Source organism: Podarcis cretensis (assembly GCF_951804945.1).
Source record: "Podarcis cretensis genome assembly, chromosome: 6".
Taxonomy (NCBI): domain Eukaryota; kingdom Metazoa; phylum Chordata; class Lepidosauria; order Squamata; family Lacertidae; genus Podarcis; species Podarcis cretensis.
Window position 1 is genome coordinate 32710600 of NC_137175.1, and position 25029 is coordinate 32735628.

The 25029-nt window shown below is 42.3% G+C and overlaps 3 protein-coding genes across 6 annotated transcripts in view; 2 read left to right on the plus strand and 1 right to left on the minus strand.

The window, feature by feature from the left end:
• The window catches only part of CEP250 (centrosomal protein 250), a 138703-nt gene extending 123268 nt beyond the window's left edge, over positions 1-15435 (minus strand). For 2 of the 4 annotated variants that reach the window (XM_079978707.1, XM_079978705.1), the window contains exons 1-2: positions 15205-15432; positions 13632-14039 (exon numbers count right to left, since the gene is read on the minus strand). In XM_079978707.1, coding sequence (XP_079834833.1) covers positions 13632-13915 — 284 coding nt within the window. In that variant the 5' untranslated portion in view covers positions 13916-14039; positions 15205-15432. Of the gene's footprint in view, positions 1-13631; positions 14040-15023; positions 15148-15204 lie in introns of those variants that run through there. The other 2 variants (XM_079978706.1, XM_079978713.1) reach the window with 2 other exon arrangements.
• On the plus strand, positions 9-12817 carry FAM83C (family with sequence similarity 83 member C). The gene is made up of 5 exons (XM_079979384.1): positions 9-947; positions 5420-5587; positions 7538-7662; positions 10281-11368; positions 11627-12817. Exons 1-4 carry the CDS (start codon positions 399-401, stop codon positions 11146-11148), a joined length of 1710 nt encoding a protein of 569 aa, XP_079835510.1. The 5' UTR covers positions 9-398; the 3' UTR covers positions 11149-11368; positions 11627-12817.
• A 60-nt stretch (positions 15436-15495) lies between the features above and the next one.
• Positions 15496-24402, plus strand: EIF6 (eukaryotic translation initiation factor 6). The gene is made up of 6 exons (XM_079979972.1): positions 15496-15738; positions 17827-17912; positions 19291-19466; positions 20363-20539; positions 22230-22411; positions 23563-24402. The coding sequence occupies exons 1-6, from the start codon at positions 15632-15634 to the stop codon at positions 23570-23572; spliced, it is 738 nt and encodes a 245-aa protein (XP_079836098.1). The 5' UTR covers positions 15496-15631; the 3' UTR covers positions 23573-24402.
• The last annotated feature ends 627 nt before the right edge of the window (positions 24403-25029 follow it).

A 25029-nucleotide genomic window follows, 5' to 3' on the forward strand; every position in this document is an offset into this window, starting at 1 on the left:
AAATTTGTTCACGGTTAGTTAGGGCGGGAACTTATTTGAGTCTCACTGCTTGAGGAAGCATATCTAAAAGCAGCTACTGCAGAAAAGATGGGGAAATCCTTCTTGACATTTCCATGAGGAAGGCAACATCGAAACAGGCCCTGGACACCAAAATTTCCAGCAACTACTTCTTCCTTCAGCAGACAAATTGGAACAACCAGAGAAGTTTCCTTCTTCCTGGAAGGAATGGATGTTTAGAAGAGGCTGAGGAGGACAAAGGATACGGATCCTCAGGAGCTAGAGAGTCGTCGTGAGCTACGTTGTCGAAGAACCCAGCAAAAACCAAACAGCAAACAGGAGGACTCCTGACTGAAAAAGCAGCAGAATTTTTCTCAAGAGGGGCAACTCTGAGTACTATCATGTTTGGCTACCCAACAGCAGAGGCAATGAGCTGGCTCCACAGGGGCTATGGGAGCTCCCAAGGGACCACAGGGCAACTGAAAAGCCGTCTGGATGATCTGAAAAAGCCCTGGAGGGTGGAAATCACCCCTTCAATGCTGCAGCATAGCGAGACAGCCAGGCTGGCTGTGGATGCCTTTCTGGAACAGGGAGAAGGTGGCTACCGGCAAGCCATAACTAAGGAAAAGGAGCTGCCATTTCTTTCCACCTTAGATATGGATTACATGAGTCAACACAGTCAAAGCATCACAGGGTCTCCGATTAAAAGACGAGAGGCAGGGCTGATGAGAGAAGACAGTGGTGACGGGGCTTCCCTCCTCTCTGGAGTCACATCTGGGACATACTTCCCATTTATGTCAGACATCGATCCCCCAGATCTGGAGCTCGGTTGGCCAGAGGTTCCCACAGTCTCATCATTTGGCCAAACAGAAGTCACTTTGTATTTCCAAAGGGACAAGACACACAATGTAAAGGAATTACTTCGGTCTCTGATAGGCAAGGCCAAGACAGTAAGTAGAGCATTTGATATATAATCCAAAAGGGGAAGATGGGGCTGATCACTGGGGTTCTGGTGTTGCACTGGAATTACAGTGGTACCTCGGGTTAAGTACTTAATTCTTTCCAGAGGTCCGTTCTTAACTTGAAACTGTTCTTAACCTGAAGCACCACTTTAGCTTATGCCACCGGAGCACGATTTCTGTTCTCATCCTGAAGCAAAGTTCTTAACCCGAGGTACTATTTCTGGGTTAGCTGAGTCTGTAACCTGAAGCGTATGTAACCTGAGGTACCACTGTACTTATATGTTTGCAAGGCTAGTCCTACCATTAGGAAGAATAAGTTGACTGCCTCAAGTGAGCAGTTCCCCCTCCTGTTCCCTCTGAGCCCCATTTCTGTACTTTTCTGTTGGCAAACAAAGCTGCATGTGCCCTACAGTCTGTCCCAGGTGTGTTGGTGGACACCATCCTGTTCCTAATATTGTAGAAAAATGCAGCTGCCTTCTGCATGTGGAGCAAGAGTGGGGTGCCTTTTTGTCCTTCATCTCTGACAGAAAACTGTCTTTGGCCAGTCCTGGTAGTTTGCTCCCATTTTTATGATATCCTACTTAGAATTTTTGGGTTATAGCCAACACCACTGCTCTGCTCACGCAGCAGATTTCAACTTCCACATCTGAACTTCTCCCTCCTTTCATGTGCCCAGCAGTCTCCCACACAGCACCTCTACTCAATGGTTGGGATTTTGGTTTGGATTTGGACAGCATTGGATACAATTATTTATGTATTATGTCAACTCCATGTGTGTTAGTATTTTAGCCTTGTATGAGTTTTTTATCTGATGGGTTACATGACAGGCTTTGACACTCGATTGCTCAGTATTGTAGTGGAAAGTATGTCATATTTAGCTATTGCAGAAGTGGCCAGTCTATATTTTCAACACCATTATAAGAATTCTGGCAGAAGAATAATATTTTGCCGCACACCTTAGAAATTATTAGATTCACTTATATTATTCTTTAGTATAAAGTCATCCTTGCAACCTAGGAGCGAGAACTTCACCATCATGGAGCAGATGGGTGTATGCATGGCCCAGGTATTACGTGCAAAACTCAAAAAAAGAAGCAACATTAAACTGTAAATAATCTCTCCCAGCTTCTGAAAATGTTTTCCCTAAAGCATGAAACGGTAGAGAAAATGGTTATCATACAATCATTAAATTTGGTGTGGTCTCCAAGGACCAAATAAAATGGCTTCCCGGACCATACCTAGCCCTGCAGTCTCCTCTTGGCCATTCCTGAACTGTAGCCCAGCAGAATCTCAAGACGGGAGAGTTCTTTGGGATGAGTCAGTCAAGAAATGTATGTGGAAAATGTTATACCACAGTCCATGTGGCTTTTCTAGGAAAGAACCATGAATAGGATGCCAGGTTCCTGCTAGTTCATTTTCTAGGATATCTCCTCAAAACTTGCCTCCATAGTAGTTTTTCCTCTTCAGTGTAAAATGTTTGATGTTTATTCTCTCAAAGGAGTAATTCCAAAGTGTTTGTGCATGTGTGTGCTATGTCAAGATGTCTACAGGCCTTGCTCTGGTGACTGCTGAAAGTACTTAACAGAGCTTGCAACACATCTGTGAATAGATTTGTTTCCTAAATACATTTACATGTAGATCTGTTATTCATTTGAACAGAATTAATTTCCCTTTAATCGTCTACGACATTCACACCAAACACTACCACTTTAACATTGATGGTTTTCCCCAAAGAATCCTAAAAACTGTAGTTTGTTAAAGGCACTGAGAGTTGTGAGGAGGCGCTAAACAAATCACAACTCCCATGATTCTCTGGAGGAATATAACAATCCATACAGTCACAGCAGACGCTGTAAGTCTCCAGTGTGGTTTGGCTTCACCCCCAAAGGTGCACTCCTCCATTGTCTCAGATGCCAACAATAATAAGAACCGACAAGAGCTGTGTGACTGTATTGCCTGAGGAAGAGGTGGCAAGGACACATGACGGGTGGAAGGATTAAGTGCACTCCCAGTTTGTACAAATACTTAGTGCTAATCGACATTTATGGTTGAGATCAGTTAATTCAGCTGCTTACTGGAATGTTGTTGTAATATTGGTGTCATAACAAAATCCCTACAGAAATAAGAGTGTGACACTGAAATTAAGCTCATTAGTTGGCAGGGCTGCCAGATCTATGGATGCTAAAGAATTGAATAGAAGAGAAGAAATGTCACTATCATTGTGGTGGGAAAGACACACCTTGAGAAATTAATATTTCTATTCAATTCTTATAGCAGCTTTGCATATCACAGATTGACTGTACATGTGTTGTACACTTTTGCATTTGAAGCAGCTGAGACAGGACAGTTCCGAGGGTGGCTTACAAACCCATGATTACAAATGCATGTATGCACATGCGCACACGCATGCATATATAATCCACATATCACTTGTTCTAAGCCACTCATTTCATTTTATTTGTATGCCATTTTTCCATACACAAAAACATGCTCAAAGCACTTACAACAAAGAAATGGGAAGGCATTTCAAACACTACAAAAACAATTTCAAAATAACATAGAAAAACAATAACATACAAGAAACACATTCCAATACTGTAAATATAACTAAATCCAAAAAATACGTGAAGATCACTTGTGCTCTAGATAGCTCAGCTGGTTAGAAAATGGTGCTGATAACATCAAGGCTGCAGGTTTGATCCCCATATGGGACAGCTGCATTACAGGGGGTTGGACTAAACTAGATGATCCTCGGGGTCCCTTCCAACTCTACAAGCAAATATACCAAGGGAGCTAGACAATGGGACTTTTCAGCTCATACTCCTCCTTCACGGCTATAACTCCTGTGGCTCCTGTGTGCGCGCTATCATTGAGCTATGGCCAATCTCCTAATATTAATATTTAACTCTATTAACTTAATATTTAATACTCATGGTGAAACAGAAATACTTCATATGTAAAGTATTACTCTTCATCTATACTGTTGCCAGGTTAAGGCATTTTTAATTCCCTCAGGCACTGTATATAAAATGGATGGTTTCGCTCTTATGGTAAAAGATGTTATATTTGAAACACTGTAATTGAGACTTCCATTATCCTCCCTGAAGTTGTTTTAAAGTTGTGGTTAATTTGTGGGGTGGTTTTTATTTATAGAGTTATTGTTGGCTCCACCCCCACCCTGGTATTTCATTAAGTAATTGTGTTTTATTGTAATTTACTATTAGGAACCAGTCTGGGATATATTTGAATGAAAGGCAGCATACAAATACTTTAGATTAATCCATCTATTTGATATGAGAAGAACTTTGAAGTACAGGATTCCCATCAGGTCCTGGCCTACCAAACTGAGTTATGAAACTCCCTCCACATGCAAGCCTTGGGGCATTTCCAGATTGTCACCATTTTGTGGGTGGGATTCAATTGCATACTGACAAATTCAGACTGCACACCTAACCCGCTTGCAAAACAAACAAGCCCTGAACTTTCTGCTATAAGGAGTGTTGAGGAAATGAACTGAAAACTGTAGAGAAACAATTGCTTAATGTGGCATTGTATACTGATATGTGTTGGGGTATCAGAGTTTTGTGGGTGCAAGGCACCCATAATTCTTATAATAAATAAAAGTTAGAATCAAGGTTTGATTAAACTGTGTCAAACACGGAAATTCCTGGGTGTAGCTTCCAACTCTACAATTCTTATTCTGTGATTCTAATGCATCCAAGATAGCATTAATGATGGTTAGTAGATAAAGTGATTTGGGAACAGAAATATGACCTGTTGTGATGGGGATGACCTTTACCTGAAGCACCAGGCTTGTAGCTCCTGGCCTAGCATTACACCTGGCTATCCAGGCAGCTGCTGTGGCTAGGAGTGCCTTTGCTCAAGCTGAGAAGGCAAATCTAGCCACAGTGACACATGCCTCAGTCATATCACCACAATGGGTTCTACATGGGGCTTCCCTTGGAGTGTGTCTGGAAATTACACTTAGTCAAAATGCTTTCTAATGCTCACTGTTTGGATAATACATAAATCCCAGGATTATCTGAAAGACTGGTGCTGCAGTGGTATTTTATTGCAAACAACAACACTGCTAAGTCAAATCTAGAAAGAAAGAAAAAAACCCCACCATGAATGAACAGCAGAGAGAACACTAAGATGTACCTATTTGTCAGCGGTATTGCATAGGCTCTCCATAAAAAGTGAGTGACCAAAGGACCGATATTCCATACAAAAGAGGTAGTGTGGGAGCAGCCTAGGATAGAGGGCCAGAAGAATCTCACTTTGTCTATCTCACTTTATCTGCAAAGTACTCTTGCTCTTCCATTTTGCCAAAGCAAACTAAATCACTTATAGAGGTACTGGAACTCATTGCTATGTTTTGAAAATAATTTTTAATAGTACAGATCTACTTCTGGTATTTTTTAACATGTCTCCTATCACTTTCACCCCCATCTGTGCAGGTGATTGCGATTATGATGGATCTCTTCACAGATATGGAGATCCTCAGTGACCTGATGGAGGCATCAAGCAGACGGCGTGTTCCAGTTTACCTGATCCTTGATGAAAAGAACTTGAGGCACTTTGCAGAAATGTGCAATAAAATGGAACTCACTATGGATGACTTCCCAGTACGTTTCTAGTTAGTTTTGCTAGTATAGTACTACTAAGTTAAAACAACCTGTGAGAAAATATATGGACATTCAAGAGGGAAGACAGTTATATGCCTGTCATTATAGTGCTGTGAGAGGGGGTGGGGGCTAGAGACCTCTAACAATTCTTAGCATCCTCACCAGACCTAAACCCCAGGCTTTTTTGGAAGACATAACAGTTAAACTTGTGTAACACCAATATCAGTTTGCAGTTTTGCTATACTGTCATTTAAAAAAGAAAATTGAATTTTGATCCCTGCCTCCTTACAATGTAGGTGAAGAAGTACAATGTGTTGCTGAATGTTTGTTCAGCTGGATGACAGACAGAAAAGCAAACAGGACAAGTACAACCTTTAAAGCAGAGGTTGTGCTTTCGCAGAGGAGGCTTCACATGTCATTTCTACCACTCAGGAGCAGCTGAACACCCCAAGAGCAGAGACAGTGACAATTATCAGGGCTAAGTCACAAAGGCACATACCATGCATCAGGCTCAGTGACACACTGTGAGGTCTTCACCCAAATATTTCCATCCATCCATTTTGGGTGAAAACAGATAGGATGGCAACAGAAACATTTCTTTATATGCCTTGATCACATATAAAGATGGATTTATGGAAAGCTCGTGCTTGAAGCACATGGGGCCAGAGAGTGAATCACACACACACACACATCCCTTTTCTTCCATCTATGCTCATTTCTGGGATGGTAACTTAACTGAAAAGAAAACTGCCTGAGGGAGCAATACAATTGAAAATATTTTAAATACAATTGGGGCAAACATGAATTTAAACTTATGGGCCTGCTGGTGTCATGTCTAATTGTGCCCTTTGTCTTCTGAAACTATGTTCTTCTTCATAGCACTTTCTTCAGGAATTAAAATACAAGTTCTGCCTTGGTGGATCAGACCAAGTTCATCCAGTTCAACAGCATTCTATTTCCATTTTCTAATAATCAAATAGCCTGCTTGTCTACATTATTTAACCTATACTATATTTGTCAATATGAACCTGATCCATCACTCTTAATAACCATTCTGTATCATAGAGGTTTTTCTTTTCTGCCACTTTTGGGATACTGCAATTTTGGCTGTTCGAACATATTGCACATTTATTGATAAAGAGTTATGTCTACAGCTACTATAGTTTTCAAATATCTAAATAGGATTTGAAAGGAGTCAAATGATAGAGGCCCCACAACCGGTTTCCAGTATTTTATAATTTTAGAGTATTTTGCCTCAAAACCTGAGGCAAAACAGCTCCTGGTCTTTCATATCTGCAGCAGTTATTATATTTTGAGATACAGTGGTGCCCCGCAAGACGAATGCCTCGCAAGACGAAAAACCCGCTAGACGAAAGGGTTTTCCGTTTTGGAGGCGCTTCGCAAGACAAATTTCCCTATGGGCTTGCTTCGCAAGACGAAAATGTCTTGCGAGTTTTTCCGACTTTTTTCCCCTCCCCCCCCCCCTTTTCCTAAGCCGCTAAGCCACTTATCCGCTTATCCGCTAATAGCGCTAATCCGCTAAGCCACTAATGGGCTTGCTTCGCAAGACGAAAAAACCGCTAGACGAAGAGACTCGCGGAACGGATTCTTTTCGTCTTGCGAGGCACCACTGTATATATTTAAACTGCAAATATGCATCCTCACCTGGGATTAAGCCCCAATGAACTCACTGAGCCCTACTTCCAAGTTGATATTTACTGTATATAATTGTGCTGTTAATCTTCATGGGGTAAGGAAACATGTACATGGGATTTTTTAAAGAAACATTCCCTTAAATCCAAACACACTGTTGATATATATATTGCAATGGCAAATTCCAAGTTTCATATTAATCTATACACATTGCATACATATTAAGCTCAGCACAGAAAAGACGGGACATTTGTCTTTGCTCCCTTTGATCTCTACTGTGCCTTGTTCCCATTTCAGAATATGCGCATACGCTGTGTGAGTGGAGACACATACTACAGCAAATCTGGCAAGAAGCTTACAGGACAAGCACTTGAGAAATTTGTGTTGATAGATGGCGAAGAAGTCCTTGCAGGGACCTACAGGTGAGATATCATGAACAATGCATGTAAGATATGGCCACCTCTTTCTTTAGGACCAGTGCTATTTTAGGCCCTGTGAATAGGATTGATATGCTTGCTACTTCGTTCATGCAATTTGGCAGTGGGGTATATGAGAACCAAAACACAGCCAATCCTTTGAAATTCACACTTCTCAGAATTTTGCAGGGCAGTTCTTCCACAGAAATAGATTGTGTTGAGAGTATGACTGACCCAGACATTGTGGTTGAACATGGATCTCCCTAATCTTCTTCCAAGTAAACAGAGATAATGTGACACTGACACAAACATTTATATAAAAGAGATAAGTTTCACAACTCATTGATCTTGTTCCTTTCCTTGCTGATGCCATAGCATCTGTATTTCATCATCAGTAAGTGCAGCTTCCTTTTTATCTGCATGCCTCAATTACCCTGCCACACATGCCAATCCCTTGGCTTTGCCTTCAGGAGGAAACAGCCCTGTCTTGTTTTAACTGCAGCCAAGAGGACTTCCTTGACTGATACAACTCACTCCTTTCCACCCAGACAGATTCATCAACACTTTAATAGCTGCCTTTCCCTCTCATTTTAACTTACAGGAAGCCTGGGAACCCAGTGGAATGTTCCCATATCATGAAGCCATCTCAAAGAACTACAATGCATGCATTCCAAAATGGCATTTTTTTTCTTAATGGCTTTTAATAGGAAGGGATACTTGGGTGTGGAAGTTTATAATAACTTGGCAGTCAGACTTGTTAATTGTCAAGGGCATTTAGAAACAGGGTAACTTATTGCACCAGCACAAGACACCATTGATGCAGTATTAAAACCCCACCCACTGGATTCTTGTGTTGCTGGGATTAGTTGCACTTCAACTATTCTACTCAGAATCCATTTACCCATTTCCAATTTCAAATAAACCAGACAAAACAGGACAAGTCTCCTGTACCTTTAATATTTATGTAGAAGAGGATGTTTTAGCAATTGCAGCTTGCCATCCAGAGCTGAAAACCTACAACTCCTGAAATCCCTTCTTCTACATCATTATTAAGGGTCCAGAAGTTCCACCCTCCGATGCCACTCTTTTGGGGCTCTTGGTTCACTAACCCTCCTCCTTGCATTACAATGATCCCCAGTTAGAAGAGGGAGCAACTGATGCTACTAATCTATTCCTGCCTCGCATCAGGTCCTGGATCCACTACCCCATGGGTAGGCAAACTAAGGCCTGGGTGCCAGATCCGGCCCAACTGTCTTCTAAATCCGGTCCAGGAATCAGCGTGTTTTTACATGAGTAGACTGTATGCTTTTATTTAAAACACATCTCTGGGTTATTTGTGGGGCATAGGAATTTGTTCATCCACCCCCCCCCCAAAAAAAATAGTCCAGTCCCCCCACCACAAGGCCTGAGGGACAGTGGACCGGCCCCTGCTAAAAAAGTTTGCTGACCCCTGCACTAGCCCCTCACCCCAACAATACTTGTGGGATTATTCACATGTTGTCCTTCCCTTGTTTGCCCACAATGCCAGGCCAGTGGGAAATCTCTAAAAGAAATGGTTTCTTTATAAAAAGTTCTGGAAAATGGCTAACAAAAAAATTAAAAATGCATAATACAACAGTAAATAAGAACAAAAATAAGAACATGATAAAATAAACTGTAAATCACAGCAGAACACTGTTAACTAATTCAATTCAGCAGCAGGAAACAACCAACGGGAACAGTGAACCAAAAAACTCAAGAGTCCCAAACTCAGAATCTGAAAGATAATTAGAGCGGAGATGGAGTGAGCTTCTCTGACAGGGTGCTGCCATTGTAAGAATGCCATATCGTAAGCTGATGATTTCCACTGTAACCCCAACGGCACACAGACCTGGAGCAAACCTTTTGGAGGAAGATGGAGGTCAAGCCTCCCTAGACACCTTGTCCTCTAAATTAAATTTTAAACCAATATATATGGAGATTAGCTCCAGTAACTCATCTTGAGCAGAAAGTGCTTTACACATGTTCAGGAACACCCATTACTTTTTCATATCCCAGAGCTGGCCCTTAATATTGAAAATAAAGTCCAGGGCTAAACCCTTGTAAAGGATTATTCACATTCTGCAGCAAACATCCCATTTTTGCTTCGATTTCTATTTCTGAACAGCTGCCAACACAGCACCACCTGGAGTTGCCAAGTGGTAGGGCCAATGATATTTCCTTACACTGTAGACTGGGGAGCAAATCAAAGACAAATCTAGGGAATACTGGTGTGGATGGAATGGCCCGCAAGGTCTTTTTCTCTGACATACTGAATATATGACAACAACAACAAACAAACCTACCAGCTTTCCCCCCATATCTGTTACTAGGATCTTATAACAACCATGAAATATAATAGCTTGGCATTTTCAGGTAATAGCTTCAATTATTGCCCAACAAACCTAATGCTTGTGAACTCATCCTGAATCACTGCTCCTCAAACTGCTCCACCCATTATTTTCATGCACTGAAATAATACTGATGTGTTCAGCTAACTATCCTGTCCAATGCATTTCCATAGTATCCAAATAGATAACTATTTGAAATCAGAGTTATTTGGTATGTTGATGATTCACAGGGTCTCTGAATCCTTTCCTTTTCAGTTTTACGTGGCTGTGCAGTCAAGTCCACACTGGCCTGGTGACACACTTCAAAGGAAAAATTGTTGAGGACTTTGACAGAGAGTTCCGATGCATATATGCCGAGTCTAAATCTGTGAACAAACTCAGCATCCCCAATGCTGAAAAATCCACAACCTCTCCCCACAGATTGTTGCAGAAACTTGAGCCAGTTTCTAAGCGTATTCAAATGAATGAGAGCGAGACCACAAGCCCCTCAACTAGCATCTCAAATTCAAGCGTAGTAAGCATAAGGAGATCACCATATCTAGACCTGACAACTTCTAATGCACACTGTGAAATTAAAGAATGGACTCCCGGTGAAACAAGAATGAATGTTTCAGGCTTCCTGGGACTTAATGACTTGAAATACCAGCCCAGGGAGCTGCTGGACTCTAGCTGCAGTGCATCAGCTAAATTAAATGATGCACCTAATCTACTAAGACTTAAGACATCTTTGCTGTCAACATCTTCACCAATACTAAGCAACAACACAAGAAATGGGCACGATTTGAAGCTTCTGCCTGAGAGTATAGGAATGAAAGTCAACAAAAAGTTCCCTTATACTGTTCAAGCTATGGAAGATGTAAACAAAATACAGAAGGATGAAAAACCAGCAACTCATGGCTACAGCAGACTAGATCTCAGTAACAAGCCTACTAAATCAGTACATTTTGAGCCGAAGACCACGGATTCTAGTTCCTATTGCTCCTCTGATGATGTGCCAACGAAAAACAGCAGCAAAATACACAGGGATGAAAAAAGAATGACTCTTGGTCACAGTAAATTGGATCTCATTACCAACTATAACAAGTCAAAACCAAAGCTAGTTCACAGTCGATTTGAGATGTAATTTTGTATTATCATTTTAGCAAAAACATATGACCTGATTCAAATGGTTAATTATATCTGTAATAATACAACAATATGGAAGTCCCAAATCTCCCATTCATAGTTGGGTGTATCAGACTTAGTTTTAAAAAACAAAAAACCTGAATAGTCTTAAAAAGGAGTCCAGAAATATAAACCCATAGCTATGTGACAGCTATAGGATGAACTCTTGATATTGTAGGGTGCTAGAATTACTGTATTTTTCGCTCTATAAGACGCACCAGACCACAAGACGCACCTAGTTTTTGGAGGAGGAAAACAAGAAAAAAATATTCTGAATCTCAGAAGCCAGAACAGTAAGAGGGATCGCTGCGCAGGGAAAGCAGAAATCCCTCTTGCTGTTCTGGATTCAGGGATAGTTGCGCAGCCTGCATTTGCTCCATAAGACACACACACATTTCCCCTTACTTTTTAGGAGGGAAAAAGTGAGTCTTATAGAGCAAAAAATACGGTAATATAAAGGATGGCATATTCTGAAAGCTGGAAAAATGGTTAATCTGTACTTCTGCACCATTGCATAAGTAGTGACTCCTGAAATAATGGGTGGGATTGACTAAATCTCTCATTTGTAGAAGTTAAGAGTATTGAATCATGACTAGGAAGTCTCTTTGGTGAGATTCATTGGGGATCTTGAACCAACTGCTATCTCTCAACAAAATGTAGGGTTGTTGTAAGGGTAAATGAGGGAGTAGAGTGGACCTGTATGTCATCCCAAGCTCAGTGGAGGAAAACAGGATAAAAATGTAATCAATCCATAAAAAAGTAACATGAGGCACACAAACCACCCACTTTAAAATACTGGTAGAGAGACTTCAGTGCAGCTTGTTAGTGGAATCAGAAGAACTCTCTAGTCAGAGCTGCGAGAAATCATTGCTACCAAGGCGAAGAGTTCACAGAGGTAAAGATCAGCAGAAGCCAAAGTAAAAGCTATGCTCCCACCTACTCCCAGTTGTTACCTGCCCACTTCTCTTTCCTTCTCCCCCAGAAATGTCAGAGTCAGGGCTGACCCATTCATGAGGCAAGGTGATCAGGCAGCAAGATCCACAGGGGCAGAATATCTGGCCTCCAATTAATGCATTGCCCGCTGCCACCGCCACAGTAGCAGCAACAGCTACGGTGCACTCTGTGGAGGCTGGAACTGCTACTTCTGCAGCACCCTCTTGGTGAATAGAAGGTGCTCCTGGTCTCCTCCCACTCATTTCCAATATAGGTCTTTATTCCCCCCTTGTTCCCAATGTAGATCTTCACTCAGCCATTCTTCCATGGTGGCAAGGAGGCGCCATTTTGAGGTTTGCCTCAAGTGCCAAAATGTTTTGGGCCAGCCCTGCATAAAGCTATTAATTCTAATGGATGAAGCAGCAGATAATATGAAAAATGCTTAGTGGTAGGGGGATTAGTCGTATGAAATTATGCAAAGCTACTGTATAAATCCCAGTGCCTTGTCAGTCATAGGTTTTGCTCCTGTAAAAATAAATAAATCTGCTCTTGCAGGAAGAAAACACTGAGAATACATTGGTTTGCTTTGATTGTATCTCTGAAAAATAGCCTGTGAACCCTGTGATGAAAGATAGCATGGGAAGGGCTATAATTATTGACTCTTTGTGTTTAATAAACACTTTTGTGTTGCACAAGTTGGGCCTCTGAGTACTGAGCACTGGTGTCACATATACAAGAAGGCTTTCCAAAGTTTGATGCAGATGCCTGGAAATGTCCTGAACAGCAGCCTATACAACCTGAATTCTGAATTCCTTGAGACTGTGCTGTGTGTGTGTGTGTGCGCGCGTGCGTGTGTGTGTGTGAGTTTAATTACATGAACACATGTTGTATTTATCCCAAATAGGTGGTCAACCAGATTTTAATAAAGGGTTTACACAATCCTAGAATACCTCATTCCACCTGAGTCAATGGAACAGAATTAGGTCACAGTCCAAAGTTACGCACTTGGAAGTTCCACTGATTTCAGTGGGAGGATTAATTGCATGCTTATCAATCTGAAATCAGTGACACACATTTAGCTTTGACTAACTTGAACCCTTACTTAGTAGAGAGAAGCAGGCTGTCACCACCGATGCCTGTTATTTCTCAAAATCAAGACTGGATGTGCTGCTTGAGAGCTGCACTAGTTCAGCAAAGTTTTCTGGGCTTGATGGGAGAGATTTTTGGGAGGGTGCAACAGCAGAGGAGTGGAGCAGCCATGATTTTCTGCCTATACAGCAGCACACTGTGCATTCACCTTTAAATGATAATTTAAATATGGCTTAAAGTGATGTGCAAACTGGGCCATCACTAGAGTAGGATAGAGTAGGATAAAGGTTTATGTATGGGATAATTTTCCTTACAGTTTTCAAATGTTCCAACTGTCACAGTCTCATACTGAGCAACAACGTGCAGAGCTCCATGGAATGGGAGACCAGTGAACCAGAAGAGTCTCAACGGTTTACTTGCCTGTAGGCAGGGTCATCGTCCAAAGTCAGGTCCAGTCCTAGGGTCAGGTGAACAGCAATCCATGTGGTCAAATGGTCCAGGGGCCAGGGAATCCAATGATCAAGGATCAAGGTGAACAGGAGCAGCAAAGTAGGGCCAGGCACTATTGACTGCAGCTGGATGCTCTGCTTAAGAAGGCAGTGCCTTCTCCTCTGTATCCTTGAAAGCTGATCAGCTGCAAGTGGAGTCACTCCACCTTCTCCCCTTTCAAGCTGTTCAGCAGGCAAAGCTGACTCCTGGCCCATGATACCAGTAACTTCTCTGCTGCTTAATCTTCTGGCTTGAAAACAGATGCTGAAACAGCCAGATGTTTCTCCCTTTGAAGTCGAGGCTTTGCTACTGGGCTGCTGCTAGCAGATGCAGGAGGCTCTGGGGAAGCAAAGGTGCCAGAGTTCTCAGGTGTTCCGACATTTAGACATCAGAAATAATGCTAACGAATTAACATCTAGTGCATTGTGCCCCTGCAAGAACCACTAGATTATAGGGACTGGGTGTCTTACTGAGTGCAACACCACCGCCACTGCCCCATCCCAATCCCTTTGGCCCTGATTGGTTTGGCAACACACACACCATTCCCAATTTTTGGCTTATTCTCACATTGGGAAAACCCAGATTTACAAGTGAGAATGTGTGAGATAGGGGCTGAGTGGGGAGGGCATCATGAGGGCATTACTAAATTAACAGAGACATAAGCAACCTTAAATTCCCATTAAACTCCAGTGTGGACAACCCCTCAGAGGAGAACATTGAGTTGCAACCAGTCTGGGACAACAAAGTCCCTCACCACTCCTTTTAAGGCAGACCTCTAGTCTTCTGCCTACTACACAGACCAAACAATATGATGCTTAATGTCCTACTTTCCAGTGCTATTTTTCTAGAGAAAGAGGTGCCAGAACTCACCAGGAACACCTCCTTCATTCTCTTACAATGGCAATGACACCCACCTGAGATGTGCCGGAACTGAGTTCCAGCAAGTTCTGGCTGAAAAAAAGCCTTGCTTCTTTCCATTACCCAACATTGAGAGAAAGCCTTTTCAGCACCAAGTGGCGCTGGGAAAGGGTCATGGCCTCTGGCAACCTGAAGGCAGGTGGCAATCAGAGACACTGAAAAGTGATTCATCTGGATTGGGGAATTTCCAGGTTTGAACTGCAGCCTCTCCTGTGGGGTGGAGATGGGAGCTGCTACAGAGATCGATGGGAGTAGAAAGGATTTTAGCATAACTGCGATTGGTCAGCAGCACTGAAAAATAAAATATATAGCAACAGGAAGTGTCTGCTTTTTCAAACCTAGATCTTACTTCATGTGGTAAAAACAATTCTGGGGCTTGTAAACATTTAAAGGAACAATCCCTACCAGTACAAACGAAGTCCATTATTTCCACAACTACAGGTTGTAGGGGTTGAAAGAGCGGCTAACAGCCCTGGAGTGCAACCCATTACTATTATTGCGGGGCTAGACTGATGAGGATGCCCAACAAAAAAAAATCCCTCACAGGAAGTTCCCATCAAATTGCAACGAAGACCGGCCTCCTTACATTTCCCCCTCGCGCCCTCTCGGCGCCCGAATCCAGCGCTCATTTGCATACTGCAGTGTTTTTTCCACATAAAATTAAAACTTGGAACATTTCTTTTTTTACTGGGGATGTGGGACACGTTAATGCCCAGTCACAAACACGGGGGGAACCCAGGACTTCTCCGCTGTTTTCTTCGAGTTACTGAGGAAGCGAGGAACCCAAACTCCGAAGTGCCCCCACCGGGATGCGACCTCCGTACGCACGACGTGCTTCTGCGTCTGCGCGCGACGGCGGCGCGAGACTGTGAAGAAGCGGAAGTGACGTCGCGGCGCGTTTCCGGGCGACGGGGCTTGCGGCCTGTCCGCGTGTCTAAGGCAACGGACGGAGGGCGACGTTGGGCGGTTTCCCTCTTTCTCTCTGCTTTCTGCTCGGGGGCTCCTTGACAGCAATGGCGGTGCGGGCCAGCTTCGAGAATAACAACGAGATCGGCTGTTTCGCCAAGCTCACGAACGCCTACTGCCTGGTGGCCATCGGGGGCTCAGAGGGCTTCTACAGGTAACACCCCCCCCAAAAAAAAGGGCCTTCCTCTCAGCCTGGCCGCACCTGGAGTCTCTCCAGGCTATTTCTGTCACCCTTTTTTCCTTCGAACTCCGGACTCGGACCCTGAAACCAGGAGCCAGGCCTGGCCCGTGAAAAGGAAGCTGCCGCTCGGAAGCCGGGCTTCTTTCCCTGCCCCCCCCCGAATATTGCTAAAACTATGAGGGAATCCATTAAGGCCCTGGGCAAGTTATGGGTGGCAGGTTTTGAACTGTTCTTAATCCCCAATGCAGCTTCCGCACTGGTGACTGGGACCACATCACACCAGTCCTAAAAGATCTATTATTGGCTCTCCCGGCCTGTTTCCAAGCACCACTCAAAGTACTGGTGATGACCATTAAAGCCCTAAATGGCCAGCGCCCTGTGTATCCGAAGGACACTGAGGGCCTTCTGGCTGTTTCCTCATTGCGAGGAGGCCTTCTCAGTAGTCACACCCCCCCCCCCCAGTGGCACGTCCTCCCCTCAGATGAGATAATTTATTAAGGTCAAAGACCAGCTCGCGTAACACAATAAAAACAGTGTTCATAAAGATAAAATATACAATTAGATTGGATTGCAGCAGCAGCTCATGAGTTAAAAGTGAGATATATACATAACCTGTAAAACTGAGATTTGGGCTACCATAAAAATTGACTCTGAGGCGCCCCAAAGGGCGACTTAAGCTTTTCCCTAGTAAGCTATTTTATTCTAGATTTGTGCCTACAAATCTGGGAGCAGAATCTGGCTACCAGCCAGGTCGTCTTGTGGTCTTTGCCTAAGAGGAGAGACTTAACTTTAAACTTGTCTGAAAGACAAAGCAAAGGATCAATGGTGTCTCTATGAATCTCAGCGTAAAAAGGACATCTAAAAAAATATATGGTCGGGGCTTCCTATTTCCCCTAATGAGCAGGCGCGAAGTCTCTGTGCGTATGGGACTCTTCTATAGGAGCCTTCCAGAACCGGTGAGGGCAAGGCCAAGCTTCTAGCAAGAGTGAAAGCCCTTCTTGTTTTTCTGGATGCGAGGAAATAAGAGATATGTAGCTGGAGCGGCTACTTATCTCCCATTTTCTATGATTTTATAATCGGGGACCCTTGTACAGTCCTGTTGTCTCTCTATGTCCATGATTATTTGCCTAACCACGGATCTAGCTTGGCCCAGACCCATAGTTATGAGGGTTTGGGGAGCAAGGCCCAGTTTCTGAAGAGTGTTTAAGACTGCTGTCTGCCAGCCAGACTGAAACTGGTCACTCAGAATCAATGGGGCTATTCCTCGGGGGAGCAGTTTCAGAGTTAGTCACTTATATATTGATGTTAGACTGATATGAGCTTCATCATCCCTGTTTTTAGTCTGACCCATGCATTTGAAATGCATCTAGGAACTTGTAGAAGGGCTCTGAGGAGTTTGGATTGCACTCTTTCAAGGGGAATGAATGAGGAGGGAGGCGGGCCCAACAAGGATCTGTAAAGGAGCTGTAGCAACGTTTTGGCTTTATGTAATTTTCTCCCGTTAGATGTTAAACATCTGAAGGCAGCCCTTGTTTGGGGAAGCTTTTAATGTTTGATGCGTCATCGACCCCTGTGTTTTGTTGGAAGCTGCCCATAGTGGCTGCGGCAACCCAGTCAGATGGGTGGGGTATAAGTAATAAATTGTTGTTGTTATATACCTGCAATTTAGTATCTTCTCTTCTTTTTTTGAGCCTTGGAGAATGGCAAGAGATGGAATGGAGTTCAGAGTCCATCTCCAGCATTGAAAAAGAGTCACTGACCCATTATTGTTGGTTGGTTTCTCTGTTTTCATCAAAGGCTGTTTGCCTCTTCAACTGATAAATTGTTCTTCCAGTTTAGCAACAAGCTCATGTCATGCCATGTTGGTTTATGCCACAATAAAGCCATATGCCAGGATAAATCTGTTACTGGTTAAGATGCTGCGAGAGCTATTTGTATTTGCTGCAAGAGGCTCATGTGACTGACTATCCTTGTGAAAGTTTCTCCTTTATTTGAGTCCTTGACAATGTAGTCATGTTGAATTTGGTACCGTTTTACAATTTTCATTCTGCTGTGCTTTAGTGTTTTTGAAGGGGAGCTTTCGGATACCATCCCTGTAGTTCATGCTTCAATTGCCGGATGTCGAATCATTGGCAGAATGTGTGTGGGTAAGTTGCATTCTTCAATTGGGTTGTCTTAAGCCTTCTTAAAATATAAATGCTGTAGCTCAGTGATACAGCATCTGCTTCCCAGATTCAATCTCCACCATCTTCAGGTAGGGCAGGGAATGTCCCCTGCCTGAAACTCTGGAAAGCCGCCACTGGTCAATGTAGACAACACTGAGCTGGATGGAAAAAGGAAGAGAAAAATAATTTTCAGACAATATTAACAGTAAACAGCAATGTGAACTGATGGTAGTATACTGTTATTATTACTGTTAAAGCGCTCTTACATAATGTTATCTAAGAGCTGGGAAGCGGATAGCTAATATCACTGTCCTCTTGCGACTTAAGTCACCACTGTTTCCAGGAATATCTAGCAGCTGCAGAATGTCCAATTCCCAAGAGGAGGTACTCCAGGTCCAGGAATAAAATTAAAGGTGGAGACTATTTTCACTGCTTTCTATTTAAAAAAAATGTTTTTTGTACCTTAGAAACCTGTTATCTAGCAGAAAGACAAGATATATTTTTTAAAAAATAATATAAACTTGTTTTAAGTTATGTAAATTAAGAATTTAGTTCTTCGGATCTTGAAATATGGGTTCCCTCAACAAAATTTAAAATTCGGCTTTGTAATTCGGAATTTATGTAATGTGATTTGATTTCATTGGCCGGTTAATAAAAATTATTTTTTTTAAAAAAGAATTTAGTTCTTCTGGCACTAGTTTGTTAGCTAGATATATTGCATTTATTATATAAAATTTTACATATCTGAATGAGTATTTGGTGACCCTATACTGGGGCGGGAGTATATGGCTTCGTTTACTTGCATTCGGTGTCTGTAGTTATTTGCTTTGTGAATGCATTTCTGTACAGTACTCCATTAAAAGCAAGAAAGGTGTCACAGGAAGTTGGGTTAGATCCATTTCTGTGATTCTGTGGCAGAGTTCACACAGTTAATAGTTTACGGTGAACATGCAGGTGGCCCCACTTTTCTTCTCCCCTAGTGCAAATGGGAGCGTCAAACCATGATCCCAGGATTTGTTTTCTGGGTAGTGGCTGTTTGTGTTTCTTCAAACAAACCATGATCTTAAGTCAGTTTGTTCTTGTCTTCCCAATTGTTTGAGCAAAAGAAACTACACATCCCAGTCCCTACATAAGCCAGGGATCATGGTTTGTTTCTGCTACCACTAGGGGAGGAGTGAAGCCATCTGTGTGTTCATGGTAAACAGTTAAGTATTGTTTACTATGACCTGTGAACTCAACCAGTGATTTTTTTCATTCATTGCTTTATGGCATCCAGGTTTGGGGGAGAAAGAAAATGAAAGACCTGTTACTTCTGAATCTTGAATTGTGTCTCTTTTCTCCCCCATCCCTTTTCTTTTAGGAAACCGGCATGGCTTGTTAGTCCCAAACAATACCACGGACCAGGAGCTTCAGCACATCCGAAACAGTCTTCCAGACTCCGTACGAATTCAGCGAGTGGAAGAGCGCCTCTCTGCCTTGGGCAATGTCACTACGTGCAATGACTATGTAGCACTTGTCCATCCAGACATTGACAGAGTAAATGAGTTCATTTTGATCTGAATTTTTCGGAAATTGGCATGCTACCGCTACTTACGTTAAGTAGTGATAGTAGTTAAAGGAGCCTCCTTCTTCCGCACAAGGTTCAGTAGCTGAGCTGCCTGCGAACTTTGACATCCTCTCTTCCAGGGTCTTGACACCGTCAGCTGAATTTTACAACAACTGGAAGGCAGGATGCCAGAGACATAGTTACAGAGACAGTTGGCAGAATGGAAGAAAGGAGTTATCATTTAAACTATTATTTTTTATTTTATTAAATTTCTATACTGCCCTTCAACTGAGGATCACAGGATGATTTACAATATAAAAACACAAAAAAGTTGGTGGCAGCAGCATGCTAATTCTATTCTAGTTGTAGTAAATGCTTTTAATATGGCTTTCCTTCCAGCAGTAAGAACTACATGCTGTGTGCTATTGATCACTACTGATTTGAGATTCTATGGTCAGAGGCAATGGAAACTGATCATGCTCAGTTGAAATCACCTAGCAACCTAGGAAGCTGTTTTATTTCATTGGTTCACAGAAGTCAGTACTGTCTATACTGACTGTCAGTGGCTGTCCATGGTTGAAGGCAAGAGTCTTCCTCAGCCCTGAATTGAATCTGAGACCTTCCGCATGTCTCTGGTGGTGCACTGGCACAGAGCAACAACCCTTCCCTGGCCAGTATCTAAACACAGGCTCTTCTAAACATGAGTGGTGGTTTTTGTTTATTAAACTGAGAGTTTAGTTCTCAAAAAGGCCTTTATATTAATATTGTGATCATGTATACATTTCTTAATGAGCTAAATTTATTTGGCATTTGCTTTTAATTAATTAGGAAAGGTTTAATGTGTTCACAGTGCTGGTTTTAAACATTTCATTTTATTTTTTTACAGGAGACAGAAGAGATTTTAGCAGACGTACTAAAAGTGGAAGTATTTAGGCAGACAGTAGCAGAACAAGTGTTGGTGGGAAGTTATTGCGCTTTCAGCAACCAGGGAGGACTTGTGCACCCCAAGACTTCCATTGAAGACCAGGATGAGCTCTCCTCATTGCTACAAGTCCCACTTGTGGTAACTACTCTTTTTGCTGATTTATTTATTTGTTTGTTTGTTTGTTTTTGAGTGCCCATTTTTCTTACACTGTGAAGAAGTTAACAGGCTGAGTTTGAGTTGTCTACTGCCGCCCCCCACACCTAGTGGTCTCAGAAGACTGAGATCAGAGACCACACCCTCTGTATTTATGACTGAGTTACCATAGCCACACCCTGGCCAATTCAAAACACGAAATCACTTTCTAACGCCAGTTCTAACCGTTCCTAAATTAAACTATTTCTTAGTACGAGGCTAGGCAATGTATAAAAGCACAAGAGTATTCTCTTTTCCCAAAACAGAAAAATGTGTATAACTAGGAGAATGGGTGGGGTGGGGAGAAGAATATGAAGAGCAATGAAGAATTTGAGTGAATGTTTACATTAACAAGAAATGCTTAATGACTTGAAAGACATCCAAGACTGAGTGTTTTAGAGTGTCTTGGGGAGAGGGGTTTGAAATGTGCTTTGGGAATAACATTGATTAAATTAAAAATGTCAGAGTGCCATTGTTACATTGGCTGTATACAGTGTTAGTGATTATAATTGGTTTCAAAAAGCTATTTGACAAGTACCCCTCTTAAGAAACTGACTTAAAGGGGATAAAAGCTTTTGATGCTGCTTCTCCTGGAATTCTGTAAAGAGAACTTTGGCGTGCCAATCTTCTTTTGATTCAACTCTTCACTTACCCAAATTGTCTGCCTTTTAGAATCCACACACTGTAAAGAGAATCCTATCAGTTACTATAGCTAACACTGAAAAGTGATGCGTACATTAACAGTTATGTTGATCACATATATTGATGATTATTTCTACATATTAATTAGCAGCCAGGGCAGCCTGTTTCTGAGCAAAAGTGGGTGTGAGGAAAATGAGGTTAACTCTATCCTCTCTGGTCCCTTCTTAGCAAGTTGCTTTCTCAGCCATGGGAGTCAGGGGATGGGGTTGTGATATGAAGTTTCCATATCTTACATGTACCAGTATATTTGTCCCCCAAGCTGGAAAAAAAAAAGCTGACATAGTGTGGTTTTAAGCTGTAAGGGGTTAAGCCATCCATTTTCTGCATAGGTGGAGCTGGTTCCAGTCTTAAAGGATTGAAACAAGTGGAGAATAACATGGAGAAATCTATGTTATGTGTAGTTGGAGCCTACGTGGAGTGGGGTGTGGAAATGCAGAATCCCAGAACAGAAACACACCCTTTGTTTAAATTCCACACAGTAGATGAGCACTTGTGCTGTAAATTGTTTGCAAAGACCCAGTGGTTTCCCCAAGGCCACTCAATGAGAATTGTGGGCTGGAGAATTGGGGCCTGGCTTTTCTGACATTTCTGCATGCTGGGCTATATTTTTGAAATAATGATAAAACATAAAGAGCTAACTTACATATGCCTTCCTGGTTCTGGAGGGCTTGGCTTCTATTGCCTTTTCAAATATTTTACTTAAAATATTTCTATCCTGCCTTTCCACTAAAAAGTATTCAAGGCTACTGGTTCCAAACTAAATTATCAGTTACATATACTTTACTTCTGGCTCATAATACATCCAACCCTGGGTGGTGGGAGGTATTAACTCTGATGTTAGTGCATTGGGTATTGCTGTTATAGATGAGGGGAAGGAAAAAAAATCTCTCTTAGCCAGAGGTACTGTCATGAATGTCTCTCTCTTTTTTACCAGGCTGGAACTGTTAACCGTGGCAGTGAGGTGATTGCAGCTGGAATGGTTGTGAATGACTGGTGTGCCTTCTGTGGCCTAGACACAACCAGCACAGAGTTATCTGTTATTGAGAGTGTCTTTAAACTCAATGAATCACAGCCAAGTACCATTGCTACTACTATGAGAGATTCTTTGATTGACAGGTAGGTTTGACACTTGTTTTCTCACAAATCCAGTAAATGCCTCAAGGTCGGTGACTGCCTGGATTCTCATTTTGCTTATTATAACTTTCCTGTGATTAATCACAAATGGTGGTGATTATAGTTCATTTTCTTCAGTTGTCTCAGTACTTTCACCTGCTTGTCACGGTCTGTGAAACTGATCTGCTAGAAGTTCTAGTACCACTTTCATCATTTGCAAAGGGAACACTTTTTCTATATATCCCACTCACCATTTTCACTCCACTTACATGAGGGTTACATTTTGGGGGCCCATGCACATAAGTGAAATTGCATAAAGTGGGGAGCAAACCACTTTAATGGGGGGGAGCGCAGGGAGGAGCGAGAGAGAGACTCATCCTGGAAATCGTTTGGGGCCACTGCCTAAGGGGAGCTAGTACATGTGGTGGTGGATGGCCACAGAGGACGAGGGCTGAGAAGGACGCCCAGCAAAACTGTTGTCAGGATGGGTGTGTAGAGGTGGGAAGAAGGCACCTCCTCCCCCATGATGCTGGCCAGTGAAAGGCCACCTTCCCTCACTCAAGGCAGCAGCCCAGAGCAACTTCCAGGCAGCAGCCCAGAGTGAGGCAAGGCCTATTTATTTTGTGACGACCCGCGTAAACATTTATTTTGTGTTGCAAAAAGATTGTGAGGCATGCAAGTGGGATGCGTGTAAGTGTGTATCCAGGCAAAGTGCCTGTAATTAATATTTGCAGTGACTTGATCCACGACTCGATTCAACAATAATAAACTTTGTCAGGTTTTTTTTAAAAAAAAAACTTGCAGCTTCTTGTGCATCTGCTACCTGTGTGAGCACATTGTGCTTTGCTACTGGCTTACAGAATGGCCAAAAGGGGCAGTGAATAAAGTGGGAGGCCACTGTACTCTTTGCCTTTATGTGGCATGTCTAATCTCCTGACCATTGTGAGAATTCAGTACTGACATGGCTGTATAGCTGATATTTCTACATGCATCCAGTTAGTGACCTTCACAATGCAGTCCAATTGGTGTGACAGGTTTTGAATTCTCTCTTGCACCTTGCCTGGTTTTTTAGATTACAGAGATGAAAATAAGACAGCCTTGCTGCAGCCCCAAAAGTATTTTTGGCTAACCTTCATTTCTGTTTCCTTTTTTAGCTTGACATGATCTGCTGCTTCCTGACCACCACAGAAGCACTGAAGGCCAGATTATGATCTTGATTGCTCACTGAAGTAAATGCTCTGTTTATTACTCTGCAGACCTAGACCAGGAAGGGTATACAACAATCAGCATTGCTAAACTACAATGTTACACACCTGTGCCCCTTTTTGTTACTTCTGCTAATATGGCCTGCTTTCATTAATTCATAATTTTCAAATTGCGAGTGTATGTTTTAGAAAAATATTTAAAGATGTCATTACATGTAATAATGGTTTTTAAAAAATGGTTTTCTCCTTCTGCATTCACCGGCATGTGCCTGAACCAGCTATCATTTCTCGATCAGACACAGCTGGGATTTCTACTGGATCATTTTTACATAGCCTGCAGCCTAGATTAATGTAGCTGTCTTATGTAAATTTGGTAGTCAGACACTGCCTGTTAAAAGGACTGAAATAAGCCATGGAGCTTTTTGCCATATTCCTATAATTCTGTAAAGCCAACATGTGCTAGCAGTTCTCTGAAATGGTACTGGCCTTTATCTGTGGAGGAAGACCAGGTGAAAGACCAATCCATCCATCTGCTGAAGTTATGAAGAGCCTTTACTTTAGAGGAAATAGCCTGGGTGGAAATAATTTATTTTGACCTCTTCGTTGAATGCACACTTCCTTAACAATTCAGTCATAAGAAACTACTTTGCAACCTGTATCTTAAGCCTCTTATGAGGCTCTGCTTTGTTGCGCAGCGATAGAAGCAATCCTTGGAAGTAGGTGATGGTGTCACTTGGTTGAGGCTTAATGCCAAAGGCAGTTAAAACTAATAAACCTTAAGGCTAGAAACCGTTGTTCTGGACATTGATACTGGAATTCAATATAAGGGATAAGGGCTGCATCAAACTTGAGTTTTGAAAGAACACATGTTTTGTTAAACAATCTGGCTTTCACTTGAAAGCTTTCCATAGCTACTTTATGATTTCATAGCTTTTTTTCCCCTGTTGCAGTTTACTGGCCAAAGTACCTGTTTCGATTGTGCCATCTGTCTTTTCTCATTGTTCCTGGCTATCACAAAATCACTCTTGTCTTCCTCTGTAAGGTGATCCAGCACGCTCTACTCCATGTTTTACTACATCTAGCTCAAACACATCCCAGTAATGAAGCATGGTGCAAGTTAAAAGCAGCTGAAGGTGTATTACACTGGAGTGGGGAATCTTTGATCCTCCAGACAGTTCTAAAATACATCTCCCATCATCTCTGATTATTGGCTAGGCTGGCAGGAGTTGGGAGTTCAATAACATCTAGAGGGCCATGGGTTTCTTGCTCCTGTATTACACATTTAATCCTCCAGTCTTACACTATTTGCTTACATTTATTTCCCAAATATATTACTTTCCCCACCTCCCACAATAGTGGGGTTTTGCAGTTCTTAACATGTTGATGATGTTAAGGGAATCTAGTGCGACAATAAAT